We start from the raw sequence: 20,787 nt of genomic DNA, 5'->3' as shown, positions 1-20,787 counted from the left end.
ATCCTTACCAGCAGTGAACCTCACAGCTTGTCAAAGAACACCTATGTGCTTCATTTAATAGTCCATTAACAGCTGTAGAAGTTTGGCACTGATGTGTCCTTGCAGCTCAGCCCTGCCTGAACATGCTGCTCCAATAGACTGCTTTACAACTGTACTCTATTAACAATACATTATATTAATAATACAAACCTCCTTGCATGAAGGGAGAACTGTAATGTTCAAACAGTGCTGCAATTCAAAACATAGCTAATTGTTTTCATGAAATGCCTGATTCTACTGACTAATTAAAAGGCGTGTGCCGCAGTGTTGGTGAGTACTTAGCAAATAGTTACAAAATTGTGCAGCTTTTCCAATAACAAAACTACATTTACCAACAAGTAGTAGTGTAGTGCTGTGATTTCCAACCAGGGGTATGCGGAGCAAAGCAGGCTCTAGGGGGTATGCAAAAATAATTGGATTTTGCTTTGTTTAACATATAAAACAAAACGTATGAATTACAATAAAAATAACAGGGATAAGAGCTGGGCAAAAACATAGATTTCCCTATTAATCGTGATCTTCATTCAAAGATTAATCTTTTAATATGCAAAGTTAAGCACCGAGATCCATTGTGTTTTGAGGGTAAAAGTTTGGCTTCATTGATTGAAAATGGCAGGCAGAAAGCACATCAAAGCACATAAATCACTTACAGCGCCTTTACTTATAATAAAGAACCTGTACCATTCCACTCTCATTAATATGCTCCCAAACAAAACAAAATGCGGAATTGCCAGTTTTCTTAAAGAGACATGTTGTGCATGTAAACAATAAACATGTAGGCCTAACAATATATGTATATATGCATCATTTGGTCCAGTTTTGTTTTTGTTGTTGTTGATGAATAAACATCGTGAATGATATCTAAATATATATTCTATTTATATACTGTATATAAATTATATTTCATCTTTGGTACACATCTTTGGTTTTGTGTCGAATAAAGGGTACTTGACACTTTTTGATGGTGCTGTGGGAGAGTTGAGCGCTCACAGGAAAACAGAGCAACATATCTACAGTACATCAAACATGTTGTTTTATTTACACTGACATCATCGTGCAATTTGGTGGATTTGCGATGCAGAAATAAGGCAGCAGCAAATTTAACATCCAGCCTCTCCCAGATGACATGGAGCATGACACTGAGCAAGAGGCTAGTAAGTAACAAAAACAAGCTGATTAAAAATTAAACTGATTACATAACACTAATGTTTTGAAGTCGAAATGTAAATGGGTATGAGCACAACACTTGAGCACATGTAAAGTTTACATGCAACGTGAAATGTGGGAAGAGGCCAAAACAATTACGTTTGCCAACCGGCTTTTGCTCAATCCGCTAAATAATCTTGGATTATGTACATGTAAAACCAGAGGTCAGGTTTTCTTTTCACCGCTAAATAACATTGAAAGAAGTTTTTTCCTTGCTACAGTCACTTTAGCTTGATCACTGGGGGCTTTAATACACTATATTGCCAAAAGTATTCGCTCACCCATCCAAATAATTGAATTCAGGTGTTCCAATCACTTCCATGGCCACAGGTGTATAAAATGAAGCACCTAGGCATGCAGACTGCTTCTACAAACATTTGTGAAAGAATGGGCCGCTCTCAGGAGCTCAGTGAATTCCAGCGTGGTACTGTGATAGGATGCCACCTGTGCAACAAGTCCAGTCGTGAAATTTCCTCGCTACTAAATATTCCACAGTCAACTGTCAGTGGTATTATAACAAAGTGGAAGCAATTGGGAATGACAGCAACTCAGCCACGAAGTGGTAGGCCACGTAAAATGACAGAGCGGGGTCAGCGGATGCTGAGGCGCATAGTGTGCAGAGGTCGCCAACTTTCAATCGCTACAGACCTCCAAAGTTCATGTGGCCTCAGATTAGCTCAAGAACAGTGCGTAGAGAGCTTCATGGAATGGGTTTCCATGGCCGAGCAGCTGCATCCAAGCCATACATCACCAAGTGCAATGCAAAGTGTCGGATGCAGTGGTGTAAAGCAGGCCGCCACTGGACTCTAGAGCAGTGGAGATGCGTTCTCTGGAGTGACGACTCACGCTTCTCCATCTGGCAATCTGATGGATGAGCCTGGGTTTGGCGGTTGCCAGGAGAACGGTACTTGTCTGACTGCATTGTGCCAACTGTGAAGTTTGGTGGAGGAGGGATTATGGTGTGGGGTTGTTTTTCAGGAGCTGGGCTTGGCCCCTTAGTTCCAGTGAAAGGAACTCTGAATGCTTCAGCATACCAAGAGATTTTGGACAATTCCATGCTCCCAACTTTGTGGGAACAGTTTGGGGATGGCCCCTTCCTGTTCCAACATGACTGCGCACCAGTGCACAAAGCAAGGTCCATAAAGACATGGATGAGCGAGTTTGGTGTGGAAGAACTTGACTGGCCTGCACAGAGTCCTGACCTCAACCCGATAGTGCACCTTTGGGATGAATTAGAGCGAAGACTGCGAGCCAGGCCTTCTCGTCCAACATCAGTGTCTGACCTCACAAATGCGCTTCTGGAAGAATTGTCAAAAATTCCCATAAACACACTCCTAAACCTTGTGGAAAGCCTTCCCAGAAGAGCTGAAGCTGTTATAGCTGCAAAGGGTGGGCCGACGTCATATTAAACCCTATGGATTAACAATGGGATGTCACTTAAGTTCATATGTGTCTAAAGGCAGGTGAGCGAATACTTTTGGCAATATAGTGTACATTAAGGAATGATTTTCTATAAAGCTGCTTTGAAACAACGTGTATTGTGAAAAGTGATATACAAATATAAATTGAGTGTAGGCAAACATATTCTTCTCAAGAAACATGGAAATTGTGAGTTCATAAGAGTTTTTCTCATTACAATCAAACAGAATAAATGCAGTTCTATTGTTTAAGTTACTTTATTATAGAGCTCTATATTTTGTTGCCAATGTCAGACACTGCTGTGAAATTTTTGATTTAAAAGACATTTATGTTGAATCCTTGAATAAATTTGAGTGAAATATTTGTGGGTGCTGTTTTTATTTTATTTTATTTTTTTTATTTTTTTATTTATATCGCATTGTATCGTAAGGCTTTGTATCGTATAGTATTGTGAAATTTGTGTATCGTTACATGCCTAGTTACTATGTGAATTAGGGATTAGGGATTCATTAAAACAACCAGCTCAAAGACTCATACATTCCGACAACACTGGTCACTCTGTATCACTGTTTTTGAGTGTCGTCTGCAAAAACAGCGCAATAAAAAAAGTGCCATCTTGGCATTATTTCATGGTACACTGTCTTTTTTATTTCATCAAATTCAATTCAGACTGCAAACTCACAAAATTTCAGCTGCTGCAGAAAAGCGCAAGGAAACACTGCCCCCTTCTATAACTACAGGTGGCTACTTTTTGTTAGCAGTTTGTAAACTACTACAAACATGTTCTTGGTTGGTTCTTTTGGGGTAGCGTAACACATTAAATGAATAGTTAAAGGTAGAATTACAGCCTTTTGTGTTCCTTGGAAGAAGAAAAAACATACAGGTTTTGAAAAACATAAGAGTGAGTAAATAATGTCAGAACTTTCATTTTTGTGTGAACGCTTTAGAAAAACAACTGCTTTCCTAACTTTGGTTCATGTCCTGTATCGACTATGAAGGGGTGGGTTTACCCCGTCTCTTATGCCTATTAGCAATTGTTGTGATGCTTTTTTATTTAGCCTGGGCTAAATAAAAAAATAAAAAAATAAAATAAAAAGATTAATGAATTAATCATTGATAAAAGTAAAAGTAAATAATTTTATTGTGTTTAAGTTTTAGGTCACTAATGTAACATGTATTTACTGACACAAATACATTCTTAGCATATGCATCACCTTACAGCTATGTTTGTTCAATAACATTTAGCAGCAAGTCATGCAGGCTCATAAATAACTACTGTCCTAGAGTATTGGCAGATACATTTCTGTTTGAGTTATTCTCTCAAAGGAGAACCTAGAAAAGAGAGATATTTGATGAAGAAGAAAGATTTGACCAGACCATACCAGGCCTGGTCAGGTTCTGACCTTTAATTAGGGTGAGGAACTCCTCGTGTTTGACTCTGTTGCTCTGCATATCGATCTTGAGAGTGAGCAGCAGAGTGAACAGAAACTTGTGCTCCTCGTACAGCCCCCTAGCTGCATACTTATGCACCTCAAAGGTCATGTACTCGATGATGTTGGCGATCCGCTTGGCTGTAATTGGACTCTTTGAGGACCTACTCCCAAGGAAAGAAGACAAAAGGTTACATGGGATTTACTGATAATGATCCAGAAATATCTGTATGTGTCTTTATGGGTTCGCTCCCTCTCTACAAGGCCCAATGAGTAGGCTACAGTAGGGACCTTAGTGGGGCTCTGCCATCAGGCACTGTTTACCGATCAAATTCATGTGAATTTTCTCATTCCGGAAAACCAAACAACAGTTATGGCTCAAAGTAGAATCCTATTTTTCTTTGAAAAGCAACTGATTATAAATAGGTATGAAATGATAATGAAGAGTTTTACTTGGCCAAGGAAAAGTCAAACAAGCCCAGGAACTGGCGCAAGGAGGTCTGATACATCACATTCACCATGCTCATCTCTGTGATCAGAAAGTACAAGATGCTTCCTCTTGTGGCAACTACAGAGAGAAAAGAAGTCACAATTGACAGTTTTACAGTTTGTAGTAGTTCCTTGCAAGACTTCTTTGCTCAACCAGCTTCACAAGACAGACCATAAATTGATGGTAAAGAAAATGGCTATGCTGCCCTTTTTCCAGCACTGTGCCGAATAAAACAGCCTAACCAGCATGGAAGTGGTGAAGGAATTTTCTCCATGCATCTTTATTTGAAAAGCACTAAAGAAAAGACATGCTTTAAGCCCCCACCGGGTCTGTACTCCTCGCGGGCCGCATTGATTTGGATCTCGGTCTCTGCAGCAATCTGGAGTTTCTGTGTGACCTCCTCAGCAGTGCGTTTGGTGTTTCCCAGCACAGTGATCAGGCTCTCGTCATCCACCAGCGAGCCCTGCGTGCTGGTCAGCCTAAAAAGTAGATTATCTTCCAGTTCCTTCATCTTGCGTTTATTGGCTGTCACATCCTCTAGCAGGTCGGTGCGCTCCTTCTCCAGTTCCTGAAAATCGAACAAGAGAGAGCATGCTGTTTAAAAGCAGCCCATTACTGAGCAAAAATAAAACACTCTGCTTCTGTTGACCACAGTTTACTAAAAGTATCTGGATGTTGATATTAGTTAATTGAAGTCGCTTACACTGCTTTGGAAAAATAGTCAAAAACACCAAACAACTTATGCTTTTGGCATCTATGTTGGCAAAATAGTCAGAAACACCAATCAGCTTAAACTGTTGTCGTCCATGCTGGAAAAATAGTTTAAAATAGTTTAAAAACACTAAACAGCTTAAACTGCTGGCATCCACGTTGGAACAATATTTGAAAATGGTTTAAAAACACTAAACAGCTTAAACTGTTGTTCCCTATCTGTCACTCACTCGACGTTGTGTCGATGTAGTGACACTAGGGGTCACTCTTGGGAGCCCAAAACACCTCTGGTCTTTGATAAAAGGCCAATGAAAATTGGTGAGTGGTATTTGTATGCCACTCCCCCAGACACATGGGTATAAAAGGAGCTGGTATGCAACCACTCATTCAGATTTTTTTTCGGAGCCGAACGGTCATGCTCATTGAGCTGAATTCTCACGACTGTTCATTCACCTCTGCTGGATCTGATGGCACATTTCAGCGGCTTCTCCCTCCTCTGCACTGATGCACTGCAGAGAAAGCCCCTGGGTGCTTCAGCAGAAAAAAGAGAGTATATTTTCAGAAAGAGTATATTTCTCTAAAAGAGCGGCACACACGGAACATCTTTTTAAAGACACGTCTTTTTAAAGATGCCTTTCTGAGTGTGTGTTATTCCTGGTTGCCTCTCAACTTCAGATGGTCATGATCGTTGTCTTTCGTGTCTGGGTGTGACCCACACGGAGGCAGCATTCGTGGATGGTTCATGTTCTCACTGCGAGAACATGACCATGGCAACGTTGCTGTCACGGCTTGCTTTCGTAAGAAAGCAAGCCACCCCAGCGGCTCCCCGCCTCAGTCCTTCTACCTACGGGTTTGAGGCCAGCGCGGCTAGCACCTGGGGTGATTTGGGAACTCCAATGGGATCGCCTCTGCCGGGTATCCCCCCGTGGACCTCCCATTCCCCAGCATACTCGTCTGCCCCGATTGGGCTTCCAGATGAGTCCGCCGGCTCGTCTCACGGCGAGTTCGGCCTCTTGTTCTGAGCCCGTGAAGCTGATGAGTTCTCGAGCGCAGCATCGGAGAGCGGGCTTGTCCAGTCAGACGCAGAAGCCTCAGCTGGGCTCCCCCCTTCAGGATTGATTGCCCAATCACAGGCTGATGCAGAGATGATGGACATGCTTTCCCGGGCAGCCGCGAGCGTCGGGCTAGAGTGGAACCCTCCGCTCTCCCCTGAACCCTCGCGGCTCGATGATTGGTTCCTGGGCTCGCGGCGCCGCTCAAAGTAGCCACGCCCCGCTCCAGTTCTTCCCGGTACTGCACGAGGAGCTGACGAAATAGTGGGAGGCACCTTTTAATGCCCGGTCCCAATTCCTCAGTTCCCCGCCCTCACTACTCTCAATGGCGGGGCGGCCAGGGGCTATACGGCGATTCCCCCGGTGGATGAGGCACTTGCGGTGCACCTATGCCCGCAGAGCGCCGCCACCTGGCGCGGATGCCCAAAGCTCCCGTCCAAACCCTGTAGGTTCACGTCGTCCCTGATGGCTAAAGCCTACAGCGCTGCTGGACAAGCCGCCTCTGCCCTGCACACCATGGCTCTGCTGCAGTTCCACCAACCCAAGGCACTTAAAGAACAGCACGAGAGTAGATATGATGCAGGAACTGCGCTCGGCGACCGACCTCGCTCTCCGAGCGATGAAGGTCACATTAGTGGTCCAGGAGCGCCACCTTTGGCTTAACCTGGTCGAGATGGGTGAGGCCGACAAGACACGGTTCCTTGCTGCTCCCATCTCACAGGCTGGCCTATTCGGTGACACCGTCGAGGACTTTGCCCAGCAGTTCTCGATGGTGAAGCAGCAGATGGAGGCTATCTGGCATATCCTGCCCCGACAGAGGCAAAGAGCAAGCTCCTCCCAGTTCAGAGCATCTCTTTCCTCGGTTTGGAGTTGGACTCAGTCTCTTTGACAGCGAGCCTCACGAACGAGCACGCACAGTCGGTGCTGGCCTGTTTGAAGGCGTTCAAACAGAAAACAGTGGTTCCACTGAAACTCCTTCAGAGGCTCCTGGGGCATATGGCACCCTCAGCGGTGGCCACCCCACTCGGGTTGATGCATGTGAGACCGCTTCAGCACTGGCTTCAGACTCGAGTCCCAAGATGGGCATGGCGCCGCGGGACACATTGCGTGGTCATCACACAGGTCTGTCACCGTCTTTCAAGCCCTTGGACCGACCTCTCGTTTCTACGGGTAGGTGATCCCCTAGAGCAGGTCTCCAGGCGCATTGTGGTCATGACAGATGCCTCCAAAATGGGCTGGGGCGCTGTTTGCAATGGGCACGCAGCCGCTGGCTTGTGGACGGGCCCGTGACTGCATTGGCACATCAACTGCCTTGAGTTGTTGGCAATTCTGCTCGCCCTGCGGAGGTTTCAGCCATTGATCAAGGGCAAGCACGTGTTAGTTTGGACAGACAACATGGCAACGGTAGCATATGTCAACCGCCAAGGCGGTCAATGCTCTCATTGTATGTCACAACTCGCCCGCCGTCTCCTCCTCTGGAGTCAGCAGCACTTCAAGTCGCTGTGAGCCACTCACATCCCCGGCGACCTCAACACTACAGTGGATGCGCTGTCATGGCAGGTTACCCTCAGGGGAGAATGGAGACTCCACCCTCAGGTGGTCCAGCTGATTTGGAGTCGATTTGGACAGGCACAGGTAGACCTGTTCGCCTCCCAAGAATCCTCCCACTGCCCACTCTGGTACGCCCTGACAGAGGCACCCCTCAGCATAGACGCGCTGGCACACAGCTGGCCTCCTGGCCTATGCAAATATGCGTTTTCCCCAGTGAGCCTGCTTGCACAGACTCTGTGCAAGGTCAGGGAGGATGAGGAGCAGGTCGTCCTGGTAGCACCCTACTAGCCCACCCAGACATGGTTCTCAGACCTCCGGACGTGGTTCCACAACCCCCCCCCCCCGGCAATTTCCCCTGAGGAAGGACCTTCTTTCTCAGGGATGGGGCACCATTTGGCACCCACGACCAGACCTCTGGAATCTCCATGTCTGGCCCCTGGACGGACATGGAAGACCTAAGCGATATACCACCCGTGGTGGTAGACACGATCACTCAGGCTAGGGCCCCCACTATGAGGCGCCTGTATGACTTTAAGTGACGTCTGTTCACTAAGTGGTGTTCTTCCCGGTGGGAAGACCCCCAGAGATGCGCAGTCGGATCGGTGCTTTCCTTCCTGCAGGAGAGGTGGAATGGCGGCTGTTCCCTTCCACCTTGAAGGTGTATGTTGCTGCAATAGCAGCACACCATGACACAGTGGACGGTAATTCCTTAGGGAAGCACAACATGATCATCAGGTTCCTGAGAAGCACCAGGAGGCTGAACCCCTCCAGACCATGCCTCGTTCCCTCATGGGACCTCTCTGTAGTTCTTCAGGGTCTACAGAGAGCCCCCTTTAAGCCTTTGCAGTCAGCTGAGCTTAAGGCACTCTCCTTGAAGACTGCCCTCCTGACTGCGCTCACTTCCATCAAGAGGGTAGGAGACCTGCAAGCGTTCTCTGTCAGCGAAACGTGCGTGGAGTTTGGTCTGGGCTACTCTCACGTGATCCTGAGACCCCGACCGGGCTATGTGCCCAAGGTTCCCACGACCCCTTTTAGGGACCAGGTGGTGAACCTGCGAGCGCTGCCCCAGGAGGAGGCAGACCCAGCCCTGTCGATGCTGTGTCCGGTGCACGCTTTACTCATCTATTTGGATCACACGCAGAGCTTTAGGATCTCTGAGCAGCTCTTTGTCTGCTTTGGTGCACAGCGGAAAGGAAGCGCTGTCTCCAAGCAGAGGATCGCCCACTGGCTCATTGACGCCATAGCTATGGCATATCTCTGGGCCCTGGCCAGGGGTGCCTCTCTAACAGACATGTGCAGAGCAGCAGGCTGGGCAACACCCAACACCTTTGCAAGGTTCTACAACCTCCGGGTGGAACCGGTTTTGTCCCAGGTAGTGGCACGCAATACAAGCGGATAAGCCCGGGATAGCCAGCTGGGTGTATCGCTTGCACATAGCACCTTTCACCTCCTCTGAGCTGAAGACGTGTGCCATTAATTCCCAGTAGTGTTCACAAACTATGTTCCCTGGTTGACTTCCTCCGAGCCCTGTGGCAGTCGAGTTTTTGGAGAGACTCACTGCCAGCCCAGTACACGTGCTAACTAAGAGCCCTGTCCTGAGGTAAGTGCTCCGCATGTGGTGGTTCCCTGTAAGGTAACCTCATGCGATGTATATCTTCCGCTAATTCGTTTCCCATTGGGCAGAGCCCCCTCTGCCACAGTCTCCATGTTTGAGAAACTCCTCCCCCATTGGGTAGGATCTACCATGAGACTCTCCACATGGTCGGCAAACCATGTGACGTATTTTTCCACTTATCCCCCCCCCCTCTTTGGGCGAGGTGTGGTCTCCTAGGTGTCCTCCCCTTGGGAGGGACACCCCCCGACTAGACCTGGCGGCCCAGTCTGATAATCCCCCTTCTTTTTTAGGGAGTGGAAAAAAAGAAGGGGAAAAGAGGCCACGACTGGGTCAGCCTGTCTCTATCTTATGGGTAGTCGACATGTCCCCAAAGGGCCGTTCGACACTCATAACTGTGTTGGGGGAGGTTATGTGTCAGCCTGGTGCGCTGGCTACGAGGCACACAGTGGTCTGCCCGTCACACACCGCCAGTTCACGTAACACAGTTTAGCCAGTTGCGGCGTTTCATATAGGGACCCCTAGTGTCACTACATCGACATAACGTCGAGTGAGTGACAGATAGGGAATGTCCTGGTTACTTGCGTAACCTCTGTTCCCTGATGGAGGGAACAAGACGTTGTGTCCCTCCTGCCACAACGCTGAACTACCCGCTGAAATGGCCGGACCCTGTCTCGGATCCTTAGCATAAAACCTGAATGAGTGGTTGCATACCAGCTCCTTTTATACCCGTATGCAAATACCACCCGCCAATTTTCATATTTTATCAAAGACCAGAGGTGTTTCGGGCTCCCAAGAGTGACCCCTAGTGTCACTACATCAACACAACGTCTCGTTCCCCCCATCAGGGAATGGAGGTTACGCAAGTAACCAGGACGGCATTCATGTTGACCAGATATTCAAAAATGGTCTTTAATGTAAGAACATTGAGATAACAGGCCAGCGCTTGTCATTCATGACCATGAAGCATGAGTAAGAATTCTAATGTATAGTTTTTACCAGCTTCACAATTTAAGTTATTTACTACGCAGTCGATCCACAATCCGAGCAATACCAGTCAGTCTTTTCTCCCTAATTTCCAAATGTCCCCCTTTGATACTAATAATCTAAAATGCAGTTCCTGGTCAGGTAAAGATGACTAACCAGCCTGAGGCAAGGCAAGGCAATGCAAAGCTATTATTATTCATGTGGCTGCTGGGCTGGACGGCATGTGCCTCTGTACTCTTATTAGAATGAATGTAAAAAGGTGACATGAATTCCAGGCCCTTAATCTTGATTGACAAATCAATGTCCAGCAGTAAATATGCACTGAATGCCACTTTCATTTTCTCTAGCTGGGAATCCACAGACGCTATCAAAGCCCATCTGACTGTGCCGGGCTAAAATGAGCCAATACGGCAGCGATTCTCCATAACAATGTGCAATGCTGATAGAAAATGCTCCTTTAATTCAGCTCATTCTTAAATTAGGCTTGACGTGTCTGTGCTAGGCAGATTCTAGCATCCAATTTGAGGTGCTATACAAATATCTTCTAAGTCAAGCACCATTTTAAGGATTGAGCGCACACAAAGCATGCAATGCTTGCGATAATAAGAAGCTAGGGAAATGCACATATGGGTAGTTGACATGTCCTGCGGTGTGACATATTTTAGGATACTCCATCTAAACCTATTTTAATAAGCCTTTTGCTAATCCTTTTATGACCTCATATAAATATGAGGAATAGTTCACCCAAAAAAATAAAACTATGATGTAATTTCCTCACCCTCATGTTCCTCCAATCCTGCATGACTTACTTTCTTCCACGGAACACAAAAGGAGATGTTAAGCAGATTAAAATAATGGAATAAAAAATGCATTGGAAGTGAATGGTGACTGAGGCTAACATTCTGCCAACATTCTTTCAGTGTTCCATGGTAGAAAGAAAGTCATATGGGATTGTTACAACATGAGGGTGAGTAAATGATGAAAGAATGCTAATTTGTGGGTAAACTATCCCTTTAATGACCTCACATTAATTGAGAAACTATATGGAATAATTGTAATTTAAAAAAATTAACAGAGAAAAAACAGTGAAGGCAAAAAGGTGATTAAAATGGAGACCAGTCACACAACTTACAATATACAGTTTACCTAATACATTCCTATAAATTCTTTTTACCTAAAATCTTGATGTTGATAACAAAAGCTGTACATATTATGCATCATATACCCATATTTCAGTGGAAAAGACTATGTGAATTGAAAGCCTTGAGTCTTTATGTCTATTTTGAAGGTTAGCAGTCTAGTAGTGTACAGAGATTCACAATTCAAGCTCTTTGTCCAGTGACCCAAAAATTATCTAAGCGTTCTCTCCCTCCTGCACACTCTGCCATAGAAACAGTCCTCTGGGATGTATTTTTTTATTTTATTTTTTTCATTTAGTGCTGTAGGGACCTTAATGAAGAATACCAGGCTGAAAATGAATAAAAAGTGTCTCTGAATGTACCAACAGAGGGCTTGAATAGCATAGTTTTCACATCAATGTTATGCAGATGATATCCAAATTTACTTACCGCTGAAAATGAATAAAAGGAATGCATTAGATCCCCTGATGACCTGTCTAAATGAGGTGAAATTGTGGATGTCTTTAAACTTTTTAAGCCTCAATGACTCAAAAACAGAGATAGTTATGTTTGGCCCTTCTGAGATGGCTGGCTCTGTCAATGTTAATTTGGGACATTTGGCCCCTTTCCTTAAATTGTCAGTTAAAAATTTAGGCTTTGTATGTGACAGCACACTTAAAGGTGCAATATGTAACAATTTTAATTTATTTTTTTTGCTAACGTGTAACACAACTTAAAAAATGAGCCCTTCCCGGACTTCCTATGTTGCCTATTAAAGCCTGTAGACTGATTTTCATGCGAAGGGAGTGGGTTGCTTTTGCCGGGAAAATCCAAAGGATGTGAGGTTTATGCGTGCTCCCGAGAGCCTTGTCTCAGACAGTACTAGCTTCTCTTCCGCTATTCAACAGCGACAACAAACTGCAACACTAGGTGACGTTATCTTAGAGATGGAATCCAGCAAACGTCCGGCTCCCAGCACAACACCGACTCCTACACAAACTCAGAGTAAGCCAAAAAGCAAAACAAAAAAACTGAAAAAACATTTATCTACTGAATCCAGTCTGGCTAAGCAGGAACGTGATTGTGGGCGAGCAAAAACTAGAGTGAACATCGGCAGGGCATTTGATTCCTGGCGGGATCTTCATTCGGTTTTGGGGATCAGAACCGACCCTGAATTGGTGTTCTTCTTATTGGACAGGTAAGCTTACATAACTGCAAATCATGTGAAATATAGTGCCATAAGGATTCATCTGTATAATTTTAGCTAACTTGATCTTGCCTGCTATCGCTGATGAATTGCAAGCTACCTTGCTTCGTAACTTTCAAATAATTTCAATGATCTTCTCTTTATACTAAAAGTCAGGTATACAGGATAAATGTAAGCAAATACGCTGGTTTCTTGATCGTAGTACAACATATGACATACAAAACTTACAATAGTGCAACATAACAGTGCAGTGCAACAGTAAACTGTCTGGTATAGTTCGGTAGTATGTAGCTGTATGTGTGTATCAGTGTGCTATGTTAGCTGATAAGTAGTTTTAGTCTCAAAGTTTGTAGTAAAATGATCATAACTGTGTAATTTTAATTATGCTACCTCATCTGTCAGCATGATGCCGGTGAATCACGTTCAGTCTTTTTGTACGTTACGTCATTGTTTTGGCCCATGCTCGCTCGCGTCCCTATGGAGTGTGTGCACGAGCACGAGCAACAGGTAGCTGTTCACTTAATGGCCACAGGTGTCATTAATAACAAGGGTTTCTGAATCTTACATACTGCACATTTAAGTTTGATAAACAGATAAATGAAGTCGTTAAAACTAGTTTTTTCAATTGAGACTTTTATCTAAGGTAAAGCCTTTCCATTTTTATTTTATTTTTTTTATTTATTTTTTTTTTGCAGGTTGTTCAGTTTACTTAATTAAAATGAACTAAAGCAAGTTTAAGTAAAGCAAGTTTACTTAATCCATTTGAGTTTGGACTACATGGATACTTTTTGTAGCATTGATGAACTGGGCAGGGGATTTCCATTTCCTAGCATGGTTTGCATGGGACTGGATGGGGTGAACAAATGTTGAAATTAAATGTTATTTTATGAAGTTTTGAGCAAGATGAGAATAGGAGGAGATTTGTTAATGTTTAATGTTATGTTATAATGGTATTTAAAAAGAGTGTCTATTAGGCTGGAGTTTTGGGGGTTACCATGGTGAAGATTGGTGCTTGTGCTTAGGTTGAGGATGCACTTTAAAATAATGTTTGATTTGAGTGCTGCTTAGCTCTATAAGCAGTTTCTATTAAATTGTCAGTGCATCAGTTTCAGTGTCCTTACACTTGCTCACCTGGCATATACAAAAAAATAATAAAATAATAAAGTACATTTAGTTGGACCAACATAAGAAAACTGATTAAATTAAACATTAGTAAATTAAGTTTAACCCTCTGGAGTCGACGGAGGTGCCGGCACGATCACTTGGATTGTTTTTTAATAACAACAGCAATGATTTAAAATACTCCGGCATTGATGGACTTACAGATAAGAGGAAGACATCACTCGAAACTGTAAAGGGTCTACTTTTATTTGTGTCCACTCACAATAAAAACAAAACATTAGGGGGTGGGCCATTATCACCCTAGTTGTGAATTACACTACCGGTCAAAAGTTTTGAAACACTCATTCTTTATGATAATTTTTTTTTCACATTTTAGAATAATAGTAAAGTTATCAAAACTATGGAATAACATAAATGGAACTATGGGAATTATGTTGTGACTAAACAAAATCCAAAATAATCAGAACTGTGTTATATTTTAGCATCTTCAAAGTAGTCACACTTTGCCTAGAATTTGCAGACATGTACTCTTGACATTTTCTCAACCAACTTCTTGAGGTATCACCCTGGGATGCTTTTTAAACAGTATTGAAGGAGTTCCCATCTATGTTGGGCACTTATTGGCTGCTTTTCTTTATTATTTGGTCCAAGTCATCAATTTCAAAAACTTTTTTTTAATTTTTATTAAATGTTAGTTTTATAATGAAATAAATTAATATGGTGGCACAATTATATTTTTGTCTACAAAACCAATTTCAAACATTTAAGCATACACCTTCAGATCAAAAGTTTTTTAAGATCATGAGAAACATTTCATCAAGTGTTTCAAAACTTTTGACCAGTAGTGTACATCAATTTTCAAGACCATTGACACTCCCTTGCATACAGCTTTTCAAAAACAAAAGGTGACTTCCAAAAGTTAAATAAATGTATTGTTTAATGTGAATGAATGGACAGGATGTTTTCACAATATGTTGTAGCAAATACACTGGTCTACAGAATTCAGCAATCAAAGGTCTTGTGAAAAAAATGTTAGTGTGTGTTTTATTGCCCTATTTCAGTGTCCTTATTATTATTTTTTTTTCTAATCAAATTTAAACTTTATTTTCTCAAAAATACAAATGTGTACATACATGTTGCTCACATATTATTGTAGCACAATGTGTGCTGAATACAGTGTAATGAGACTTTTGCAATTAATATGGTGTAAGTGAAAAAAGCACAAATGTCAGGGTATGTCAAAACATCTCCAGGATCCAAAAAATGCCTCAGACTCCAGAGGGTTAACAAACTTAATACAGTTGAGTTAAAACTACTATAGTACATTGATTTGAACTTGTCCAACTAAATTATGTTTGCTGAATGAAACTGACTTAATTGGAAATGAAATAAATTAAACTGCTTGTAAAAACTTTCTCAAATTAAATTAAGGGTAATGACTTTATTTACATTTTACCATTTAAAAATCCATTTAGAATTCTGCACATTTTACCCTAGCATCATCGCAGGAAATGCAAAGAAAGTCTGCAGATTCAGTCTGAACCATGTAATGAGCCCATACTCTATTCTAGAGTTTGTTCTAGTGTCTGTCAAGAGAAGCTTCATGATATGCTGGAGACAGCATTGAATCTTTTTAGGTAAACGGTCAAGGGCGTAGATTTGGCTTGAACATTGAGGGGTTGCAGCGTGAACTATTTACCCATGTTTCCATTGATCATGGTGTAAATAATGTGTGTGTGTGGGGGGGGGGGGGGGGGGTTGTACTTCTTTGTTTTGTCCCCACCCGGAATCTACGCCCCTGTAAATGGTTATATAAAATAGGTTTGAGCCAAGCAAGTACTATTACATCCCTATGGGGATGCAAGTTCTATTAGTCTATTTAACAAAAATTGCAAAATGATCATAGAAATTTGATAATTTATTGTAATTTAATGTAATGTAATTTAATTTAATTTGCATGTTTGTTTATTCATTCACTTCTCTTCTCTGTTTATTCAAAATCTACTTTTCGCTGAGTTTAATTTCAGAGGGTCCATACTTGTTTCTCGGTGAGGATGACTCTCCCCAGTAGCTGATCTTCCAGACCCCTCATTGTAACGGTGAAATCGATGATGGATGTTCGTGCGCTGATCTCGGGTGTGTATGCTGGGTTGGGAAGCTTGGTGGTCACATAGAGACGGAAGCCTTTCATCACATCCACCTCCTTATCACCAACTTTTACCTGATGACATGAATCAGAGATCAGAGTTAAAGCATCCAGATAAAGAACTGCTCTGATATCAGCACAAAAACACATCTGGAGTATAAAAACAAACCTCAGTGGATGACATACTTTATGAATCAAGATGCTTCTTCTGAATCACAAAGGTTTGCACATTAGACCCTTAGAGAGAAGTTACTAATAGAGCCATGTAAATGACCATTCTAACATAAAAGGCATTGGAGAAGTTAATTTAAAATAATATGCCAATTATCTCGCAAGGGAGTAACTCATTTCATTTCCATGCCAGTTAGTGGGAATAGACTTCGCAGGGCTGGTAAGTGATTATGCAGTGGTTTGACAATGATAAAGCAACGTCAACATCCCATGTTCCGTCTCAGCTATAAAAAAACATGTGATCAGGTGTTTGCGCCTTTGTATTAATAGAGCTGGCTAGTTAAACCTGTCAGAGGCAGAGCACTCTCTATTGCCTGCTATTTCTAGATTTTTCTTGAAATTGTGAAGCAGCTGCTATGGGTGAAGATGAAGTAAGGTCACATGTTCAGAGTGACAGGATGTTTGATAATGAGATGAAGAAAGAGATGCCTGAGAGTTCATGACTGTCACTCACTATCGTGTCCCGCACTAGAAGTAAACAGTTTGAGCAGCTGGTGCCGTCATCCCGACCAGGAACTGGCAGCCAATTTCAGCTAAATTTTAACAGTGCAGAAACTCAGGCGCGAATTAACTAAGAATAATTTGTGTCCGCTGAAAAGCTTATATTGTTTATATATAGTGTTGTGTTGTTTTAGCACCCGATTCTCTACAGGAAATATACAAATCAGGCAATCCTGCAAACACACCCACAAAATTGGTAGTGAATGCATTTTGCACTGCGCAATTGCCCATCTTGCTGGCTGGTAAAATGTAATTTAGTTTTAAAATTCAGTTTTCCACTGAGGCTAATAGTACAACATTAATTTAACATTAAATAAGCCTAATTTACATAGGAATAAACCATGCTATCTCTGTAAAGAAAGAAGCCGTGTTTACTCTGTAAAGAATAACATTGAGTTTATGCAATACTCAGAATCTCAGAGCATTTAGCACTTGGTTAAACTGGATTCCCGTGTGGTTAGTGAGTAAGATGCAGGTTTTTGATACAGTGTGCTAAAATGACACAACTGTTTAGTGAATTTGCCCCTCAGACTTTGCTTTATGAGAAGTCAATTTGTATGTCCTTTTTCGTTTTCTGAGCTTATATTGTCTATGTGCCAGGCATTCATGCGTGAGCAGCTAGAAACGGATACGTTTTGCAGCATATGCAAAAGAACTGTTCTTTCCAAGCACTTCTTTTCTGTCTATAATTCACAAAATATAAATAGCTTTCCATTAAAGTTTACTGAAGGATAGGATGTTTAATACAGTTGCAACCTGTCTGCTCTATAATTTAACTTAGAGATTAATGAGAGGAAGGAGCAGGTGTTCTGTTAAAATATACACTGATGAGCCAAAACATTACGACCACTCACAGTTGAAGTGAATAATGTTGATCATCTCCTAACAAGGCCACATGTCAAGGTCTGGGTAGATTAGATGGTAAGCGTAACAATCAGTTCTTGTAGTCAACATGTTGAATGCAGGAGAAATGGGCAGGAGTAAAGACCTAAGCGACTTTGACAAGGGCCAAATTGTTATGGTCAGATGACTGGGTCAGAGCATCTCTGAAACGGCAAGGCTTGTGGAGTGCTTCCAGTTAGCAGTGGTGAGTACCTACCCACAGTGGTCCAAGGAGGGACAAACAATAAACTGATGAAAGGGTGTTGGGCGCCCAAGGCTCAACGATGCATGAGGGCAACAAAGGCTATCCCATCTGGTCCAAACCGACAGGTAGTCTACTGTGGCACAAGTCACAGAAAATGTTAATGGTAGTTATAGGAGGAATGTGTCACAACATACAATTTGACACCCTGCTGTGTATGGGGCTGCGTAGCTGCAAACCGGTCAGAGCGCCCATGATGACCCCTGTCCACCATCAAAAGCGCCTACAATGGGCACGAGAGTGTCGGAACTGGACCTTGGAGCAGTGGAAGAAGGTTGCCTGTTCTGATAAGTCCAGTTTTCTTTTAAATCACATGGATGGCCATGTACGTGTATGCCATTTACCTGGGGAAGTGATGGCACCAGGATGCACTGTGGAAAGACGAGTGTGATGCTCTGGGCAATGTTCTGCTGGGAAACCCTGGGTCCGGCCATTCATGTGAACGTCAGTTTGACACGTCCACCTACCTACACATCGTTGCAGACCAGGTACACCCCTTCATGCCAATGGTATTCCCTGATGGCAGTGGCCTCTTTCAGCAGGATAATGCATCCTGCCACATGGCACACAGTGTTCAGGAATGGTTTGAGGAACATGATGAAGAGTTCAAGGTAATGCCCTGGCCTCCAAGTCCCCCAGATCTCAATCCGATTGAGCATCTGTGGGATGTGCTGGACCAACAAGCCCGATCCATGGAGGCTCCACCTCACAACTTACAGGACTTGAAGGATCCGCTACTATGTCTTGGTGCCAGATACCACAACTTCAGGTGTCTTGTAGAGTCTATGCCTTGGCAGGTTAACGCTGTTTTGGCAGCATGCAGAGGACCAACTGCATATTAGGCAGGTGATCGTAATGTTTTGGCTCATTGGTGTATCTTTTCATTAGGCAAAGCAATTTTGTTGTTTTTCCCTAGCAAAAAGTAAATGAAAGGGAAGGCTAATTCATGCAATACATTTCTGCAAATGACTGCAACTGCTGAGGACAACAATGCTCACTTTAATGAGTATGTCCCTATTTTCTTCCAAGCAAGCACTATTATATTATTTGTTGGTTTATATAGGATCAATTTATGGTGAAATACAGAGGAAAATAACTGTATATCAAAACTATGGATTTGCTTTCCACAAACAAGAAACAAATTAAGGTGAGACATTTTTTTTTCTTTTTCAGAAAATGCTCAGTGAAAGGAGCTGCTTAAACATCAGAAAATATTGACTGTCAGACTAAATCCTATTAAAGTAAATCCTGTTATCAAACCCTATTACAAAAATTTGTGTTTTGTCTAAACACAGTTAAAACCTTATTAAGCAATTAATCATTAAAATAAAATAAAAAAGTACTCAGTAGTCAGTAGGTTTGAGACCAAATATTTACTTGTAGTTACTAATTAATGCATATTTCCAATATATTAAAAGGATAGTTTACCCAAAAATGAAAATTCAGTCATTGTTCCCTATCTGTCACTCACTCGACGTTGTGTCGATGTAGTGACACTAGGGGTCACTCTTGGGAGCCCCAAACACCTCTGATCTTTGAGAAAAGACCAATGGAAATTGGCAAGTGGAATTTGCATGCCACTCCCCAGGACATACGGGTATAAAAGGAGCTGGCTCGCAACCACTTATTCAGATTTGCTCTTCGGAGCGGAGCGGTTGTGTTCACTGAGCTGAATTCCTCCGCCGATCCATTTCACCTCTACAAGCTGTTGGATTTATGGCGCATTACAGCGGCTTCTCCCCTCTCGCACTGGTGGAACGCCCCTGGGCGCTTCAGCAGACTAAAAGAATATATTCTTCCTCTGAAAGAGTATATTTTCCCTATAAGAGTGGCACTCACAGAGAGCGTCTTTTTAAAGATGCCTTTCGGTTTATGTATAATTCCTGGTTGCGGTCGTTATCTCTCCACTTCCAACGGCCACGATCACATTCGTACATGCTTGGGTGCTGCGCACGCAGAGACAGCGTTCGTGGATGGCTCATGTCCTCACTGCGAGAACATGACCATGGCAATGTTGCGGTCGCGGCTTTCTTTCATCAGAGGGAAAGCCACCCCAGCGGCTCCCCGCCTCGGTCCTTCTACCTACGGGTATGAGACCATGTTGGTTTGCACTGGGGCGATTTGGGGACCCCAATGGGAGCCGTTCCACTGGGTAATCCCCCGCGGATCTCCCATTCCCCAGTACGCTCGTTTGCCCCGGTCGAGTTCTTGGATGAGGCTGCCGGCTCATCTCAGGGCGAGTTCGCGGTCTCATTCGGGGCTCACGAAGAGGATAAGCTGTCGATCGCAGCATCAGAGAGCGGGCTTGTCCAGTCTGACACTGAGGACTCGGCTGTGCTGCCACCTTTGGGTGTGGTTCGCCCAGTCGCAGGCGACACAGAGCTGGTGGCCATGCTTGCCCGGGCGGCTGCGAGCATCAGGTTGGAGTGGAACCCTCCACTCTCCCCTGAACCCTCGTGGCTAGACGACTGGTTCCTGGGTCCGGAGTGCCGCTCACAGCCGCACCCCGCCTGCGGCCTGCGGGGAACCCCCTTTGAGCCCCTGGAGTCAGTTGAGTTAAAGGCAATCTCTTTGAAGACTGCCCTCCTGACTGCACTCACTTCCATCAAGAGGGTAGGGGACCTGCAGGCCTTCTCTGTCAGCGACACGTACCTGGAGTTCGGTTCGGGATACTCTCACGTGGTCCTGAGACCGGGCTTTGTGCCCAAGGTTCCCACAACCCCATCTCGGGATCAGGTGGTGAACCTGCAAGCGCTGCCCCAGGAGGAGGCAGACCCAGCCCTGTCGTTGCTGCGTCTGGAGTTTTAGACGCTCTGAGCAG

At 43.7% G+C, this 20,787-nt stretch overlaps 1 protein-coding gene across 1 annotated transcript in view; it reads right to left on the bottom strand.

Annotated features, from left to right (window-relative positions):
* dnah5 (dynein, axonemal, heavy chain 5) overlaps positions 1-20,787 on the bottom strand; it is a 234,836-nt gene that overhangs the window by 35,121 nt on the left and 178,928 nt on the right. Inside the window, exons 65-68 of the mRNA XM_051720100.1 lie at positions 15,983-16,165; positions 4,909-5,152; positions 4,548-4,662; positions 4,068-4,258 (exon numbers count right to left, since the gene is read on the bottom strand). Of these exons, the coding sequence (XP_051576060.1) occupies positions 4,068-4,258; positions 4,548-4,662; positions 4,909-5,152; positions 15,983-16,165 (733 nt within the window). The remainder of the gene's footprint in view (positions 1-4,067; positions 4,259-4,547; positions 4,663-4,908; positions 5,153-15,982; positions 16,166-20,787) is intronic.

This window comes from Myxocyprinus asiaticus, chromosome 16 (assembly GCF_019703515.2).
Source record: "Myxocyprinus asiaticus isolate MX2 ecotype Aquarium Trade chromosome 16, UBuf_Myxa_2, whole genome shotgun sequence".
Classification (NCBI taxonomy): Eukaryota; Metazoa; Chordata; class Actinopteri; order Cypriniformes; family Catostomidae; genus Myxocyprinus; species Myxocyprinus asiaticus.
Note: the sequence above shows the minus strand (reverse complement) of the source record. Positions and strands in the feature narration are given on the sequence as shown.